The 14,692-nt window shown below is 39.2% G+C and overlaps 1 protein-coding gene across 1 annotated transcript in view; it reads right to left on the minus strand.

The window, feature by feature from the left end:
• The window catches only part of ntrk2a (neurotrophic tyrosine kinase, receptor, type 2a), a 129,676-nt gene that overhangs the window by 100,798 nt on the left and 14,186 nt on the right, over nt 1-14,692 (minus strand). Inside the window, exons 2-5 of the mRNA XM_007906808.2 lie at nt 11,268-11,342; nt 11,088-11,159; nt 7,975-8,043; nt 4,375-4,532 (exon numbers count right to left, since the gene is read on the minus strand). Of these exons, the coding sequence (XP_007904999.1) occupies nt 4,375-4,532; nt 7,975-8,043; nt 11,088-11,159; nt 11,268-11,342 (374 nt within the window). The remainder of the gene's footprint in view (nt 1-4,374; nt 4,533-7,974; nt 8,044-11,087; nt 11,160-11,267; nt 11,343-14,692) is intronic.

The raw sequence follows: 14,692 nt of genomic DNA on the forward strand, positions 1-14,692 counted from the left end.
GTACAAAGGAGAACAGCCAGAGGCCTGGGAGCAGTCTCCTGGCATCTCTCTCAAAGTCAGGGTAATGGTCCAGCGCCAAGAAGATAGGAAAGAACAGAAAATTAACTTAGAAATAAAAACAAACAAAAAAGAAAGGACAGACCCAACAGCAACAATATTGATTTCCATGGCAACAATATTTGATTGTTTTTCTATTGAAAACATCAGTCTTAGGCAGCTGCATGTATTAACTAAAAAAAAGTGGACAATAGAATGTCAAATTCTTTTAAATTCTCAACTCTTGCACAATGCAGTTCATATTAATACAATCTCAGAATAATTAAGTCTCAGAAAATCTTCAGCTGATGTATACATTTATTTCACATCAAATATTTACTCTATAAAGATGAATTTTGTGGGATTTGACAAAGCATTCCTTCTGCTAATTATCACAAGGAATGTGCTCTGAAACATCACAACTGCATAATATCAGAAGCTGACAGAAAACCATTTGAGGGAGATGTTATCTGGCAATAAGGGGTTTGCTTAGTCTCGATGCCACAATAGATATTAATACCCTCAAACTAACTGTAATGTCAACCCTTGATCAGCATAGACATGTTCAAGCACACACTCCACATAGCAACGTGCAGATCACCAATTCATGATAGCATCTGGGACATAACTGGAGACAGCATCAAGACACATCTGTGCAACCCTGTTTGTATTGAAATAGGAGTGGACCAGGAAAAGGAGCACAACAAGTTAATTCATTCTCTGTTGATATAAGACATCCATGACTAGATCAGCTGTAAAAACATCTGCCAATCTAACCTCGATAAGGAATAGAACTCACTTAAGGTGCAGGTGGTGAATCAGTGCTAGTTTAAAGCATTGGATCTCAGTACAAATGAAGCATCTGCTTGACCTGATTCAGAGATGTTCGACCTCTTCAATTAAAAAGGCTATAAGAACTAATTCACTTTCATCCTCGCAAACGCGCCCAATGCAGTCACGTGCAAGAGGATCATGCACAATGAACAGCAATAAGTAGAAGGAAATGAGATGGCTGTGCTGAGTTCCGAACAATGAGTTTAGTTAATTAATCTAATAAAGCCGGCACTTAAATCATGTCAAACAGCTCCAGTCAACAAAAGCATTCAGCGACCACTGTTGAGGTAGCAGATCAGAGGATAAAAAATTAATAGAGCTGACTGCAGTAGAAGCGAAATATTATTCAGAAGTGAAATAATATTATCCAGAACTTTTTTCTAGGGGGGGAAGGAAATGTTGAATTAAATCTAGCAAAAAATTGTTCTGGTGAATAAAAGCAGAATAGATGTGGATTACACATAAATTAACGTGTTGATGGTTTTACAAGCTGCATAATCGCTGCACAGAGAATTAGGTGACAGTATATATCTTCCTAAATGTCGTCTATGGGATTCTGTGGCACAGTGACAAAGAGAAGTAAATATAAGAAGAATATATTCATGCTGTTTAATTAGTCATTTCTTCCACAAAGTTTAATTAGATGTCCCAAAATGTAATTACAACAAACTCCTGCTGACTTAGCCGTCTCAGAGGTCGCTTTTTACCCTGCAGTTTTCTTTGCATGTGGCCCAAATGAGTAATTTACTGTTCCCTGTAGAGTGAGTGACAATGTTAGTTACACATACTTTCACTCCACATACAATCACTGTGGAGACAGACACCTCAGCACCAAGGTACCCATGATTGGGATATTCTGATTCATTGCACCTTTATTATCAGTGCAACTGGGGTGGGGGAGGGGGGAAGAGGGTGGGAAAAGAAAAAGAGCTGTCAGAAGCTGATGGTATCAGAAAGCAACAGGCAGTAAGAATGTTAAAATTAGTGGCCTTGAGGCTCCTGCTTTTAAAGAGATATGTCTGTGGATGCTGACCTTGATTGAGTGAATGTAATTTACAGACTTAAGAGCGTGACAAGGCCTACAGAGATCCCCCAGTGAGTTATTCTCTGCTGTGGATGAGTTATTATTTTGTGGTTCAAACACACATGAATAGCACTGTTGTAAGAAAGAAATATCACAGAAACATGGCATAGCAACCAAATTTGCAGCGTTTCAGAATGCATTAAATGTCCTAATTATCACATCCACATCAAAGGCTTTGTGGATAATGCAAATTTCACTTCAAAATGGTTCAGGTTTTTCTATATTGTGCATTAATGTATAAGGCTTAAAATTCCACATGGGATGTCAGACCATTTTGTCTTAAATTTTAAGATTGTACAGAAATATGGGAAAATCTTAAATTCAGTCTGGATTTGGAAGCGGTTTCTTTTTAAGAAACCAGCTTCCAAACTGGATGAATTTATGAATTGTCCACAATCCTACATGAGCTTAAATTTCAAGACAAAATCATCTTCCAGGCTAGGACTAGGTGGAATTTCAAACCTATAGTATGCAGTCTTCATTTTACTAAGCTTTTGTATTTGCCTAACAATTAAATCTTTCTAAGGAATCAGTCATTGCTTTAAGAGTAAGTCTCACTAGAAGTCTTCAAAAGACATAATAATCCAGAAGAGATATTATTGTGGTTCTTAAAGTTCCTCCCAACCCTGAGTAGCTGCAGGCTTGTGTTCGTTTGAGCAGCTATTGTTACATTTTTAAAATAACATTTGCCACTTTAACGATGCAAGGGGTGAATTCTCCAGGGGTTAGTAAATGTTAGTAAATGTGCCCTTACAAGCACATAGGTTGCCAAATAAATAAAAATGGGAGGGAGAGAGACTGCTATTTTTACTCCCCAGCAGATCAATGGTCCAAACGTGTGAAAGTCAAAACACTTTCACACGTGTAGTTGGCAGCAAAATGTAGTGCCTGTGAATTTATTTTATGATTTTCCTGAAAGGCACATACACAGAATAAACAGGTCTCACTGTTAACAGCTGAGTCCCAGGTTCCCTCAAACCGTTGCCATTACTAAATTCCACCGCTGTCACACTCTCAGAGGAACTCAGCCACAACTAGCTCTACATGCCAACAACTAAACATGAAGCAGAGTAGGTCAAAGAGGTGGAACAGGAAACCATCACAGATAAAAATTGTGCTTTATTTTACTTCTCGAACTGCAAGCTGAAGATTGAGGTGGGAACCTGACAGATGTATACAAAAGGGATTTGAGGGGTTGTGACAGGCTAAATAGGGAGAAGTTATTAATAGGGGAGTCATAGGGGAGGCTCAAGGAGAAGGTTATAAGTTATCCACAAGATCAGCAAAAGGAGAACTTAGGAGGATTTTTTTCACCCACAGTGTTGTTGGCACATGGAATGCCTCACCGAATAGGGTAGTGGAGATGGAGTTCTTGATGGACACTCACCTATTTTATTTCTCGAACTGCAAGCTGTAATCTTGATTGAAACTCACCTTGCAATATCTGAGCGTGCACTCAGTTTCATGTCAGGCACTCTCACAGCAAATGTAGGTTAGCACTGCGTGGCTACCCAGGGATGAGAACAACTTAGGGAAGGTTAGCAGCTTATGATCTTGACAGCAACGAATGGCTCAAAACAATGGCTTGTTTTCACTCTCTTCCCCCCTCCTCCCCTATTACATTTCAGACCAAGTTGTCTTAGTCAGGTTTAATATTCGATTTATTTTTCATTGAAATCAGTTCCTTTAGTACTAACAATGACAGGATGATTAAATCACTGAAATAGTATTACAATAAAAGTCAGTTACCAGGTATATTTTTTAAAAATATTTTGCATATTGGAGTCCTGTAGCTCAGTGGTTAGAGCACTCGCTTTGCAAGTGAGAGACCTGAGTTCAATTCCAGGCAGAGGGCGAAACCTTGGGCAAGTTTTCTTACTCCACACACCTAATAATAATCCCTCCAAAACCAAAAACAATAATAAATTGGTCATTTTCAATCTACGACTGTTTGTGGGACATTGCTGTGCGCAATTGGCTGCCGCGTTCGCCCACAAATATACAGTCAATTCACTTTACATTGTGTTCTGTGAAGTGCTTTGGGACGTCCTCCCAGCGTGAAAGCGCTATATCAAATGCAAGGATTATTATTATTATTATTATAATAAGGACAAAGTTACTGGTTGATTTCATAGATGACCGATATGGCAGCAAATGTGAAGAAGATACTAAAATCTAAAATCCTAACCGTTCCCTGGGTATTTCAGACATGTGTTCTGACTGTTAAAGCCAGGATTTTAATGGCATTATTATCTTCAATCTATTGCCACCTTTTTATAGAGGTTGTTTCCACTTCCGATTTCCTCCTGTGTCTGTCAAACCTTTCAAATGTCACCAGAGGGAAGCAGAAAATTCTTCTGCAATGTACGTGTGGATGAATGGAAAATTGCAATGAATGGGAAAACAGAAAAGTCTGTTACCACAGTCCGGAATCCTCATGTGTGACAGTAACATCTTCCAGTCATTCTCCCCTCGGCACGTCAGGTTTTGAGACTCCAGGGTTGCCAGGTTTTTCTCCTGCATTAACTGGATCCACACAATGTCACAGGAGCACAGGAGCGGGTTCTTTGTTAAGATGCTGCAGGAAAAATATTTTCAAGCCATTAGAGTTGGCCACCGATAAAATAGTATTTGTTTCTTACGCACTTCATTACTGCTCAGATCGGTCACACACATGCATTCAGTATTCAGCCGAGGGACACTCACTGTGAATACAGGTTATCATTGTGTGGCTAACTATTCATGAGAGGGACTGGGGGCAGCTCAGCCAGTCTGAATCAGCAATGCCTGAAAGTGAATATATTAACAGTACTATATATATTTAAATCCCTGACTGTCCAGCGCCTTGGGACGTCCTCCCAATGTTGAAGGTACTATACAAATGTAATTTGTTATCGTTAAAAATATTAATAACACTTAGGGAAAGTATTCATAAAGCCACCAGGTTATATTATTTCTCTCCATCCCTCCCAAGATGCTGCAGAATCTTCCATGCTCTATAGATATGAAAGCATGCAAGCAGGCATCAAAAGATGAGGGGCTACAGTTTTGAGGAGAGATTGGAGAAACTGGGTGTTTTCATTGGAGTAGAGAAGGTTGGGTGGTGTGGGGGGGGGGGGGATCTGATAAACTGTACAAGATGATGAGGGGTTTTGACAGGGTAAATAGAGAGAAGTTATTTCCATTGATAGGGGACACGGTTATAAGATAGCCACAAGAACAGCGAAAGGAGAATTTAGGAGGAATTTACTTCACCCAGTGCTGTTGGCAGGTGGAATGCCCTACCAAATAGAGTCGTGGAGGTAGAGTTCATTGTAGCTTTCAAGAGGGGTGTAGACACGCATATGAAAGAGAGGACCTTGAAGGGATATAAGGTTAAGGCGGGCGGTGGGATTAAATTATAAAAATGATCTTTCCCCTTACTCTGTGAACAATTATGGACTTGATGGTCTGAATGGCCTCCTTCTGCACTGTAGCTTTCTATGTTTCTAGACTATAAAGAACTTTTATTAAAATATAACTGAAATGAAATAACAATCCTCCAATTACCCATCATTTGTGACCCATTTTTCTTGGGGGTCAGCCAGGTGTCTGACATATGAGGAACCCCATCATTATGATTATGAGTACCCCAACCAGATTGAGAGTTCCACACATGTATGCCACCCACACCTGGAGAAATATCCTTCTATGGAATGGAATGCACACTCTCTCCCTGGGGGAATGCTCTCTGCTTACCTAATTCTGGAAAGCATTACTGCAGGTTAGCATTAGACTTGGGGACTCAAGACTGTTCATTGGGTTAGTGCTAGAGTTCAATCAACTAAAACCATATAGCTTGCCATTGAAATCGCTGCTTGGCAAGCTTCCCACTCCTGGTCTAACTAGACCCACCATAACCATTAAGGCTTTGGCTTGGCGGGGTAGCAGGAGCCGATTAGGATCCCTGCTCCCAGTGACTAGTCTACCACTCTAAGTCGCACCAAGGAGCCAGGCTGGCTGGTCTATCATCAGCAATGCCCTGGAGGACTGTGGCCACGCATACCTCAGGAACTAGATTATCAGACCACCACAGAGGGTTGACTAATTTCCAACTTTCTATTGCCAAGCATGTCACATTGGAGCCAGTTTAACTCCAAGGACTTACCTCCCCACAAGGAGAAGGACTCTGATTTATTTAAATTAAATTGTGACTGTAAACAACAGTTTGACTGAGCGATTCAACCTGTACTCTCATTCTTCAGTCAGGCCACTTGTCCTCATTTGCAACCCGCAGTAAGTAACCCGCTGCCTCCATTATTGCTTAAATCCCTTGGGCTCAGGCCACAGACACGTTCAAATCAACTTTATTAAAAACAAAACACTGATTTATTTTAGTATCTATTTTGTTAACGTTGAAATGCACTGTGCGTGAGAAGTACTGAGTGTACAAATACTTCATTGATTGCTTTTTGAATTGCATATGTAACCAAATCAAATAATATCATTTTTATTAGATTATGGCCAGGCTGAAAAGAGGGTTTGTTTGGCTGGAAGTTGTTGTAAAAACCACAGTGGATGACTGGTTCCACTCAGACCTGAAACCTATTATTCTGCATAGGAGCCCTGTTGTGATATTGGACAACATTGAGAGTATCAGAATAGCATCTAATATTTTTAATTAAAAACAAGCTGCAGTAAAGGCAAATGCTCCTAATCTAACGCCAGCAATGGATGAACTTGTATGTGGCTGCTTATCCAAGTTTTAACCCACCAAAGGCAATTCAAATGCTAATTAATGCTTTGCATCCAAACTGTTTGGATTGATGTCAAAGAATGGACACCTTCTCACTCCTCATTAAACGAACAAAAGTTTATGGAAGATGAATGAAAACTACGTCTAAAGAGGAATTAAAATCCCAAATGAAACTAAATTGGGAATAGTGCACATTTAATTCTGGGAAAGTTTAAGAAAATCGCCCAATTAAAATGTTTTCAAACTGAAGTAAGCCATTTGGATTCAGTTCTAAAGAATATTTTTACATAGAATAATCTCAACTAAATAATGCTTTTGGAAATAGTTTAGAAGCCAATGGCGCCTTTTGAAACATGGTGATAACAAAACGTTTAAAATAAATAAGAAAAGAATATCTGACTTGCTTTCCTCTTGTTTACAACTCCATTATGATGGAAACAAAGTGTCTTGTTTCTAACCTCTGAATTAATTTAGCTTCAGAAGCTAACAGTTTAAAAGTAAAACTTTGTCATTAGGTGTAATCTTAAAGGATTGATTTGATAAAATAGTAATTTACATCCCAAATCTGATTATTATGTATATTATATATAAAATGTATTTTCTTGAACACCATGTTTCAGTCTAGCAAATAAACATTTTACTGCAATTGAATACCCTTTGCTTTATATTTTACCAATTAGGTAATTTAAAAAAATGCTTCTCATTGCAAGGGCAAGCTTGTTTTCAGAATATATTAAAGCAACTAAATTCAGCTGTTAATTCTAATTTAATTCTTCATTGAGGATTGTAAGGAATAATGTATATTTCTTTCAGAAGTCTCAGGCATTAATTCAGGCAATTCATGGAATTGTAGCAGGAATTTCCAATGCTCTGTGAGTAACCAGGGTAAAGGAATGTTAAATGAGTTAGGAACAGAACAAGGTGTGCACTCTCTTAATGGCGCCTTTAATATTGTTTTATGACTTAACCTCAGAGGTTATCCCCACTTCCTGGTATGATGTGTACAGAACACAAAGGAGTCTGGAATACTAACATATATGATTAGGGTGCAGAAAACCATTCCTTAAAAGAAAATGATTAACACAGACATGTTTGTATTGAAACAAAGATATCAACTTACATCCAACATATAGTCATGAAAACAATATTATGATTATATTTACTCTTCATAATAGAGAATTCTTTCATTCTGATAATCCATTAAGAACACAGTCCAGGGCCATTACTAAGATTGTAAGACATGGAACACTGTAGCATTAATGTTGCACAAGAAAATATCACTTACAGGTGTGTCAGCTCCAAATGACGGAAAGGTTTCCAAGACAAGCTTGAAAAGCGATTATTGGAGAGGTTGCTGGAATAGAATAAAAACAGATCCTGGGTGAGTGATGCTCTGATATGGAACCTAGGTTAAAGTGGTGTTTTACACATGGTCTGAGAAGGTGATATTATACAGTCCAACCTGTGAGAGAGATATTACATAGTGTAAACTGTGAGATTGGTGTTATGGGGTTGAAAACCCAACATTTCATAAGGGAATTCCAAGTTGAAACGTTTTTGGAGTTAAAACTATATTCCAAAATCTTACATCAAGAAACCTTATATGTAACGTCATCTTCTAGCAGTTGTTTCACCAGCAAGTGGCTAGCTGATCAGAAGGAGCTATGATGTGGGAATAGAGGCCAGAAGTAATGCACTGAGAACAGAAACGTGTTAATTAAGAAACTATCTCTAATTTTTTCCCCCTAGAACCAGTGTTTGAGCGCTATGTACAAGATACCAACTGAGTTAAGTTTGTATCCTATGTTCAGATGTACTCAAACACCAATAATTTCACTCAGCCTCAGCAAAACAATTTGGCCCAAATAATTGTTGTCAGGGACAGACTGGGTGGCATTATTTGGGTGGAGGCAAAGAACCGTGGGTTTGGGGTTCAGCCATTGCTCCACAGCCTGCAGATATGCATGGGCTGTGTCACTCCATTTGCAATCCAACTTCAACCATCCTTCAGATCCAACATTGCAGCCAAGTTGTGGAGTCCTGTAGTTCAGTGGTTAGCGAGACACCTGGGTTCAATTCCAGGCTGGGCGAAACCTTGGGCAAGTTTCCTTACTCCACATGCCTAATAATAATCCCTCCAAAAAACAAAACAATAATAAATTGTTCATTTTCAGTCCGTGACTGTTTGTACACTGCTGTGCGCAATTGGCTGTCGCGTTTCGCCCACAAATATACGGTCAATTGACTTTACAGTCTATTATGTGAAGCGCTTTGAGACGTCGAGAAGACGTGAAAAGTGCTATATCAAATGCAAGGATTTTTATATTATTATTAACGTTGAACCAAGGTCCCCTCTGAGGTTAAAGTTCCCATGTTACTATTCAAAAAGCGCTATATCAAATGCAAGGATTATTATTATTATTATTATTAAAAAGAGAAGGGAGGTTCTCTCTGGCCAACAATACCCAAAATAAAATTGATCATTCACTTTGTAGCCATATGTAGAACATCACAGCCAAATTGGCTGCCATTGTAACCTACAAAATGTAGAGTGACTACACTTTACAGTATATCCAGTGAAGTGCTTTGAGATGTCCTTCTGACGTGAGAGTACTGTATCAATTCAAGGAATATTGCTATTAATAAAGGAAGTTGCACTGATGCACCCATGGCAGCACATTGCACCCCACTAGAGGGAGCAGTGTAATTCCAGCCGGCTCCTGCTCTACTCCTACCTGAGTATATGAGCTACATCCACACCACAATGCATTGAAAATAAAGCAATTACTAGGTATTAATTAAATTTTAACAAAAAAAAGCAGTAATCAAAATATGATTGTGCGAAATAAAATAATCAGTCCATGTATACATTAATCAGAGTATTCCTTTATCTCTCCATCATAACATTGTTTTATTAACAGACAGAACTAGGTAGCAATATGATTAATGTAGAATTTCCACCATGTGGGTCAGACACCAGAAACTTCCTCCCTCTCCCTGTATGTACACCTCTTTCTTTTCTACTATATCCTTTTGTGGTATGATGCTTCCTGTAAGATTTAATACATAGGTTGCTCTAATAAAAAAAAGCACACCTGCAGTGAACATCTCAATAACACTGCTGCACAAGTCATTACAAACCTGAATGAAAGAGCAGTGGAGTTCGCAGTTATTGACTGATTTTTTTTCATCATTTCAAAGATCTGCTTATCCTTCAGGTTCAATTTTGCTTCTCATTTGTTTTATTCAACTCAGCCTTTTGAGCTTCAAGAATCACATTACATTAGCGCATTGATATGACTTGCTCGTGATCAGTACATTTGTCTGTGCTTCTCTAAGACCATTAAAACAGACGCTTCACCTACAAAATACACAGTCACTACACTTTACAGTAAAGCTTCCTGGATGACTGTTTGTCTCTCTCAAGCCCAAAGTCGCGAAGCCAATACCAGCGACTTCAATTCTATCAAGCTGCGTACTGCTGATCATGCAATTACAGCAATAGCTGACAATTCCTGATCAAAACTCATGAAATTCATCTATCTGTAACTCTTTGACCGCACTTTCAGTCCTCATTGCCCTCCCACCATCTTCGACTTCCATTCCCATATCATATGCTTTGAAACACCAACACCGCCAGACATGAAAAGTGCTTTATAAATGTTGTTTGGATTGGATCCCATTCGGAGTGGTTGAAGTAGACAAAGAGTTGTTGACACACAACATGATTGATGGGCTAGCTGTAAATGGGATCCTCTGGATCAACCATGAAACTGCCTCTGGGTTAAATACTGGCCAAGGCCTGGGCAGGGAAGAGTCACAACTCAGGAATGAGAGAGCAAGGGAGGACCAAATTTAAGCTACAAGAATGGATCAACAACAACAATTTATGTGCATGGTAATTCAATACAGCCGGTAAGTGCACATGCGATACTTCGTCACTGCAGCTGACAAGTGCGCATGCGGTGACGAATCAAGACAATGTTTCCCGTGATTCATTGCGTCTTCATCCATCACCGAATGTGGACTTACCAACAAGCATTGAAATCGCACTGAATCACGGGAAATTGAGTTCTTCTGTCCATACGTCAACTGATCAGAAATACATTTTCCGCAATTCAATTCAGCTGGCTGGTAAGTGCGCATGCATTGACGGATCAGGACATAATTTCCACAATTCAATGCAACCGGTAAGTGCGGGAGTAATGGAGGATAGGGCAACATCATTATGAATAAGGAGATGATTAATTAATCTAAATGGTTTTGATAGGAAACTGAATGGGACTCGAGTGAATGTATGATGTAGGTGATTGTACAATTTACAAAGATAAAACCTATGTGAGTCTTACTGTATAACATCAAATAAAAGAACACATCAATTCAGAACTCAACACTCACATGTACTGAAGCCGAGGGTTATACAGGAATCCTTGCCGTGAAATAAACGTGAGTCCACAATTAACCAAAGTGCTAGAAACAAAATAGAATATGTTCAATTATTCACTGCTTCACTGGTTAAATGGTTTATGAATCTCTAGGCTATTTCCTGAATTAAACCATCTAAATTTCAGTACTCACAGATTCCTCAGTCCAGTGTAAGGTTCCATGTCACGCTCATTGATACCTGACAGGTTGGGCTGGTTTGCAATGTAGCTGTTGAATAAATAAGAAAGAGCCATTAATTTCTTTTCAAAACAATTTTTTTTGATACTAGGATTGTAACTTGCTTTGCTTGGCTTTGGTCATTGTTTCACCTTAATGAAAATAGGTTGCTCTTGAGTCTAGACAGTTCAGCACAAAAAATATGATATTTCATATTCTTTTTTCAAAACCAACTTTGGGGAAAACCTATTTGAGTGAATCACAGAAGTGACACAAAAATGTCATGAATTGCCTAAAGCAAATAAATATCACTATATTGTAATTTCTTATGTACAGAAATACCAGTAGAAGTTGGAAGGATATATTCAGTGCAATGCAATATCACCAGATGGAAATGATTTGAGCTGTTGGGTTGAACGTTGGAACAATGTTGATTTGCAGAAGTAGCACAACAGTTTAGTTGTGAAAGAGCCCCAGAAAGATTTGATTTGTTCAGTCAATCAGGACCAATATATGATGCCAATTTTACAACCCTGTATTCTTACAAACTCAATAAAAGAAATTGGAGCTGGCTGGAGCTTCTCCATTCAACTGAGTGCTCCAAATCAAGAATGCTCAAACGTGTCCAGCAAGATCCTATTCCTCCCCCCACCATCTATTAAATAATAATACTCACCAACCATCAAATGTCAGACACAACAGTTATTTGGGGAGATTTGGATGCTTGTCACCAAATGTGAAACTTTCAGGCCTGGTTTTGTTGGTATTTTGCCTTTAATCACAGATTAGGATATCTCCTGCTCTTAAGGTATTTTTCTAGTTTACCCCTTCATTGTTTCTGTTCCACGAACTAACTTGGATGCATGTTTTGTTATAAAGTCTCCGCCGATTTTACTCTGAACCCAGCCACCACAAGGTTTGCCAGATTCACTCAGGAGGTTTCTTGCTAGCTATTCCTCTAACGTTTCGAAGGGGCATTGACTCAGGTTGGCTCAGACCATTATGCCAGCATGTGGGAGATCATCTCCTTCCACTTCAACTCCACAGTGTCAAAGTTGCCATTCCTACTAACCGCCCATTAGCAAAGGCAACATTTGACAACACAATAATTGAAACAAATTACAGTACTGTACAAAATAAAGTCAAAATGGAGTTTTGGTGAGATTCAGAGGAATAACATAATTCCACTGGGGAGAGGAACCACTCATGGAAACTGAAAATATTAACTGAATGGATAAATACCTGAAAACGTCACATTTCTGAGAAATGAACTTGATATCTGACAGATCCTTTCCTTTTTACCACAGCAATCAGTGTTATCTATTTGCCATTTACTATGAAGAAACCACCAATTAAGCTACTGAGATATACGCAATATTGTCAATGTTGAGAAAGGTGCTCTGTGTGCATTTCCAGATGTCTATTCACTTCCTTAGGCAGTTGGAGTTTCTGTAATACTGTCTGTTTAGTTCACCTCATTGCACATTGATTGAACAAAGCTCAGAAGCTGTGCACCCTGTGTAACTGTAAAGATCCACCTCCAGCATTTTAATCTGAACCTGTCGGGAATGTCTATGAAACAAATTGAGAGTGCACAGTATCCATTGAAATATCCCAACTTGATCATTCAAGCCAGGGTTGTTTGTGTCTGTCACTTATAAACAATCACCTGGGAGAACCCCTAACATTTACAATACATGAGTGAGATTGGAAAAAAATAATAATCACTAAAAATCTTTACAAAAGATAGCATCTGCCAGGATTGAGAATCCTGCCCACTACAGCACAGATTCACTAATTTGTTATATGATCAAATGGCCATTCTCTGGATGAATTTGAAGATGGACAGGCAATTAGGTAGGTTGCTCTGAACAGAAAAAACGTTCCCCCATTCAAAATTAAAATGTATGTCAAATTGTAATCATTTAAATTACATAAGTAATGTGTGGTATAACTAGAATACTTGATGAAGAGCAACAGGATATAAATTGTATCCTGCGGTTTCTTCTCTTCTATCCTCTATACAGTGTACGCTAGGCTTTTAATCCCCTCATAATCTCACTTTAGAACTGCTGAATGAATCTCTGCTGTCAATGAAAAGACAGCAGCACCATAGATTCTGGGAATCCTCAGTCAATTTGACATCAGATCTTGTTTTTATTTTTTCTGCCTCTCCAATTTTCTCCTCCTTCCGCCTGAAGGTATTGGCGTATGCTGATGTGTGACCCCATGGTGACTGGTTCACCTTGAATATCTTGCCCAAGAGGCCATTCTTCATGTGTCAGTCCAGACAGTGTCAGCAGGTAATGTGTCTATGGAGGACACAACAGCCAAGCCTGATCCTATCATCACCTGACACCTACATGCCCATTCTACAGTGAGGTTCACTGCATAGTGATTTATTTTTGGTCAGCTGGGTGTCTTGACATATGTGGAAACCCATCACCGTGCTTAAGAGTATCCAAACTAAACTGAGAATTTCACATATTTATGCCACCTACGTCTGGAAAGCAATGCATGCTCTCTCTCTAGAGGGAAACATCTAGATAGTGATCAGGATTCAGGAGAGGAACTCAACCTATTTTTCCCTCAATACCCCATCAGCCAAGGGTAATTATAGGACCTTTACTGCTGTCCCAGCTAATTCCAGCTACCTCACCCCAGATTGGGGACCAAACAAAAAAACTTTCTGGTCTGTATGCCTCAGTTCATACAAAACAGTGCATTTATTGAGCAAGCTTCAACAATGTTTTTTTTTGTTTCCTGAGGTGGGAGAATACGTTCTAAAAATTTATGATAATAATAATAATAATCCTTGCACTTGATATAACGCCTTATCATGTTGTTGAGATGTTTCAAAGCGCTTCACAGAATATTTTGCAAAGTGGACTGACTACGTATTTTGTGGGTGAAATGCAGCCAATTGCATACAGCAGTGTCCTACAAACAGTCGGTGGATTGAATGACCAAATTATTATTATATTTTGGGGGTAGGGATTATCACGCGGGAAAAGCGATCCCCTTCTTTTCCTTATCTACATGCTCCCTCTCGGCGATATCCTCAGACATGGGGTCAGCTTCCACTTGTATGCAGATGACACCCAAATCTTCTTCTCCTCCAGCTGCGACTCCCAGTCTGCTGATGTCCTGTCAGCTTGTTTTACGGACATCAAGGCCTGGATGAACACAAATTTCCTGCAGCTGAATGTAGGCAAGACGGAAGCCATCATTTTTGGCTTCCAACAATGTCTTCTCCCCTGTGGGTCTAAACTCCTCAACCTCCCTGGGCTCTGCCTCAGACTCACCAAACAGTGCGCAATTTAGGCATCAGGTTCAATCCTTTCCTTTCTACCCCACATCTGTTCCCTGACCAGGATTACTTTTTTCCACCTCCGTCACAT

This window comes from Callorhinchus milii, unplaced genomic scaffold (assembly GCF_018977255.1).
Source record: "Callorhinchus milii isolate IMCB2004 unplaced genomic scaffold, IMCB_Cmil_1.0 Scaffold1, whole genome shotgun sequence".
Classification (NCBI taxonomy): Eukaryota; Metazoa; Chordata; class Chondrichthyes; order Chimaeriformes; family Callorhinchidae; genus Callorhinchus; species Callorhinchus milii.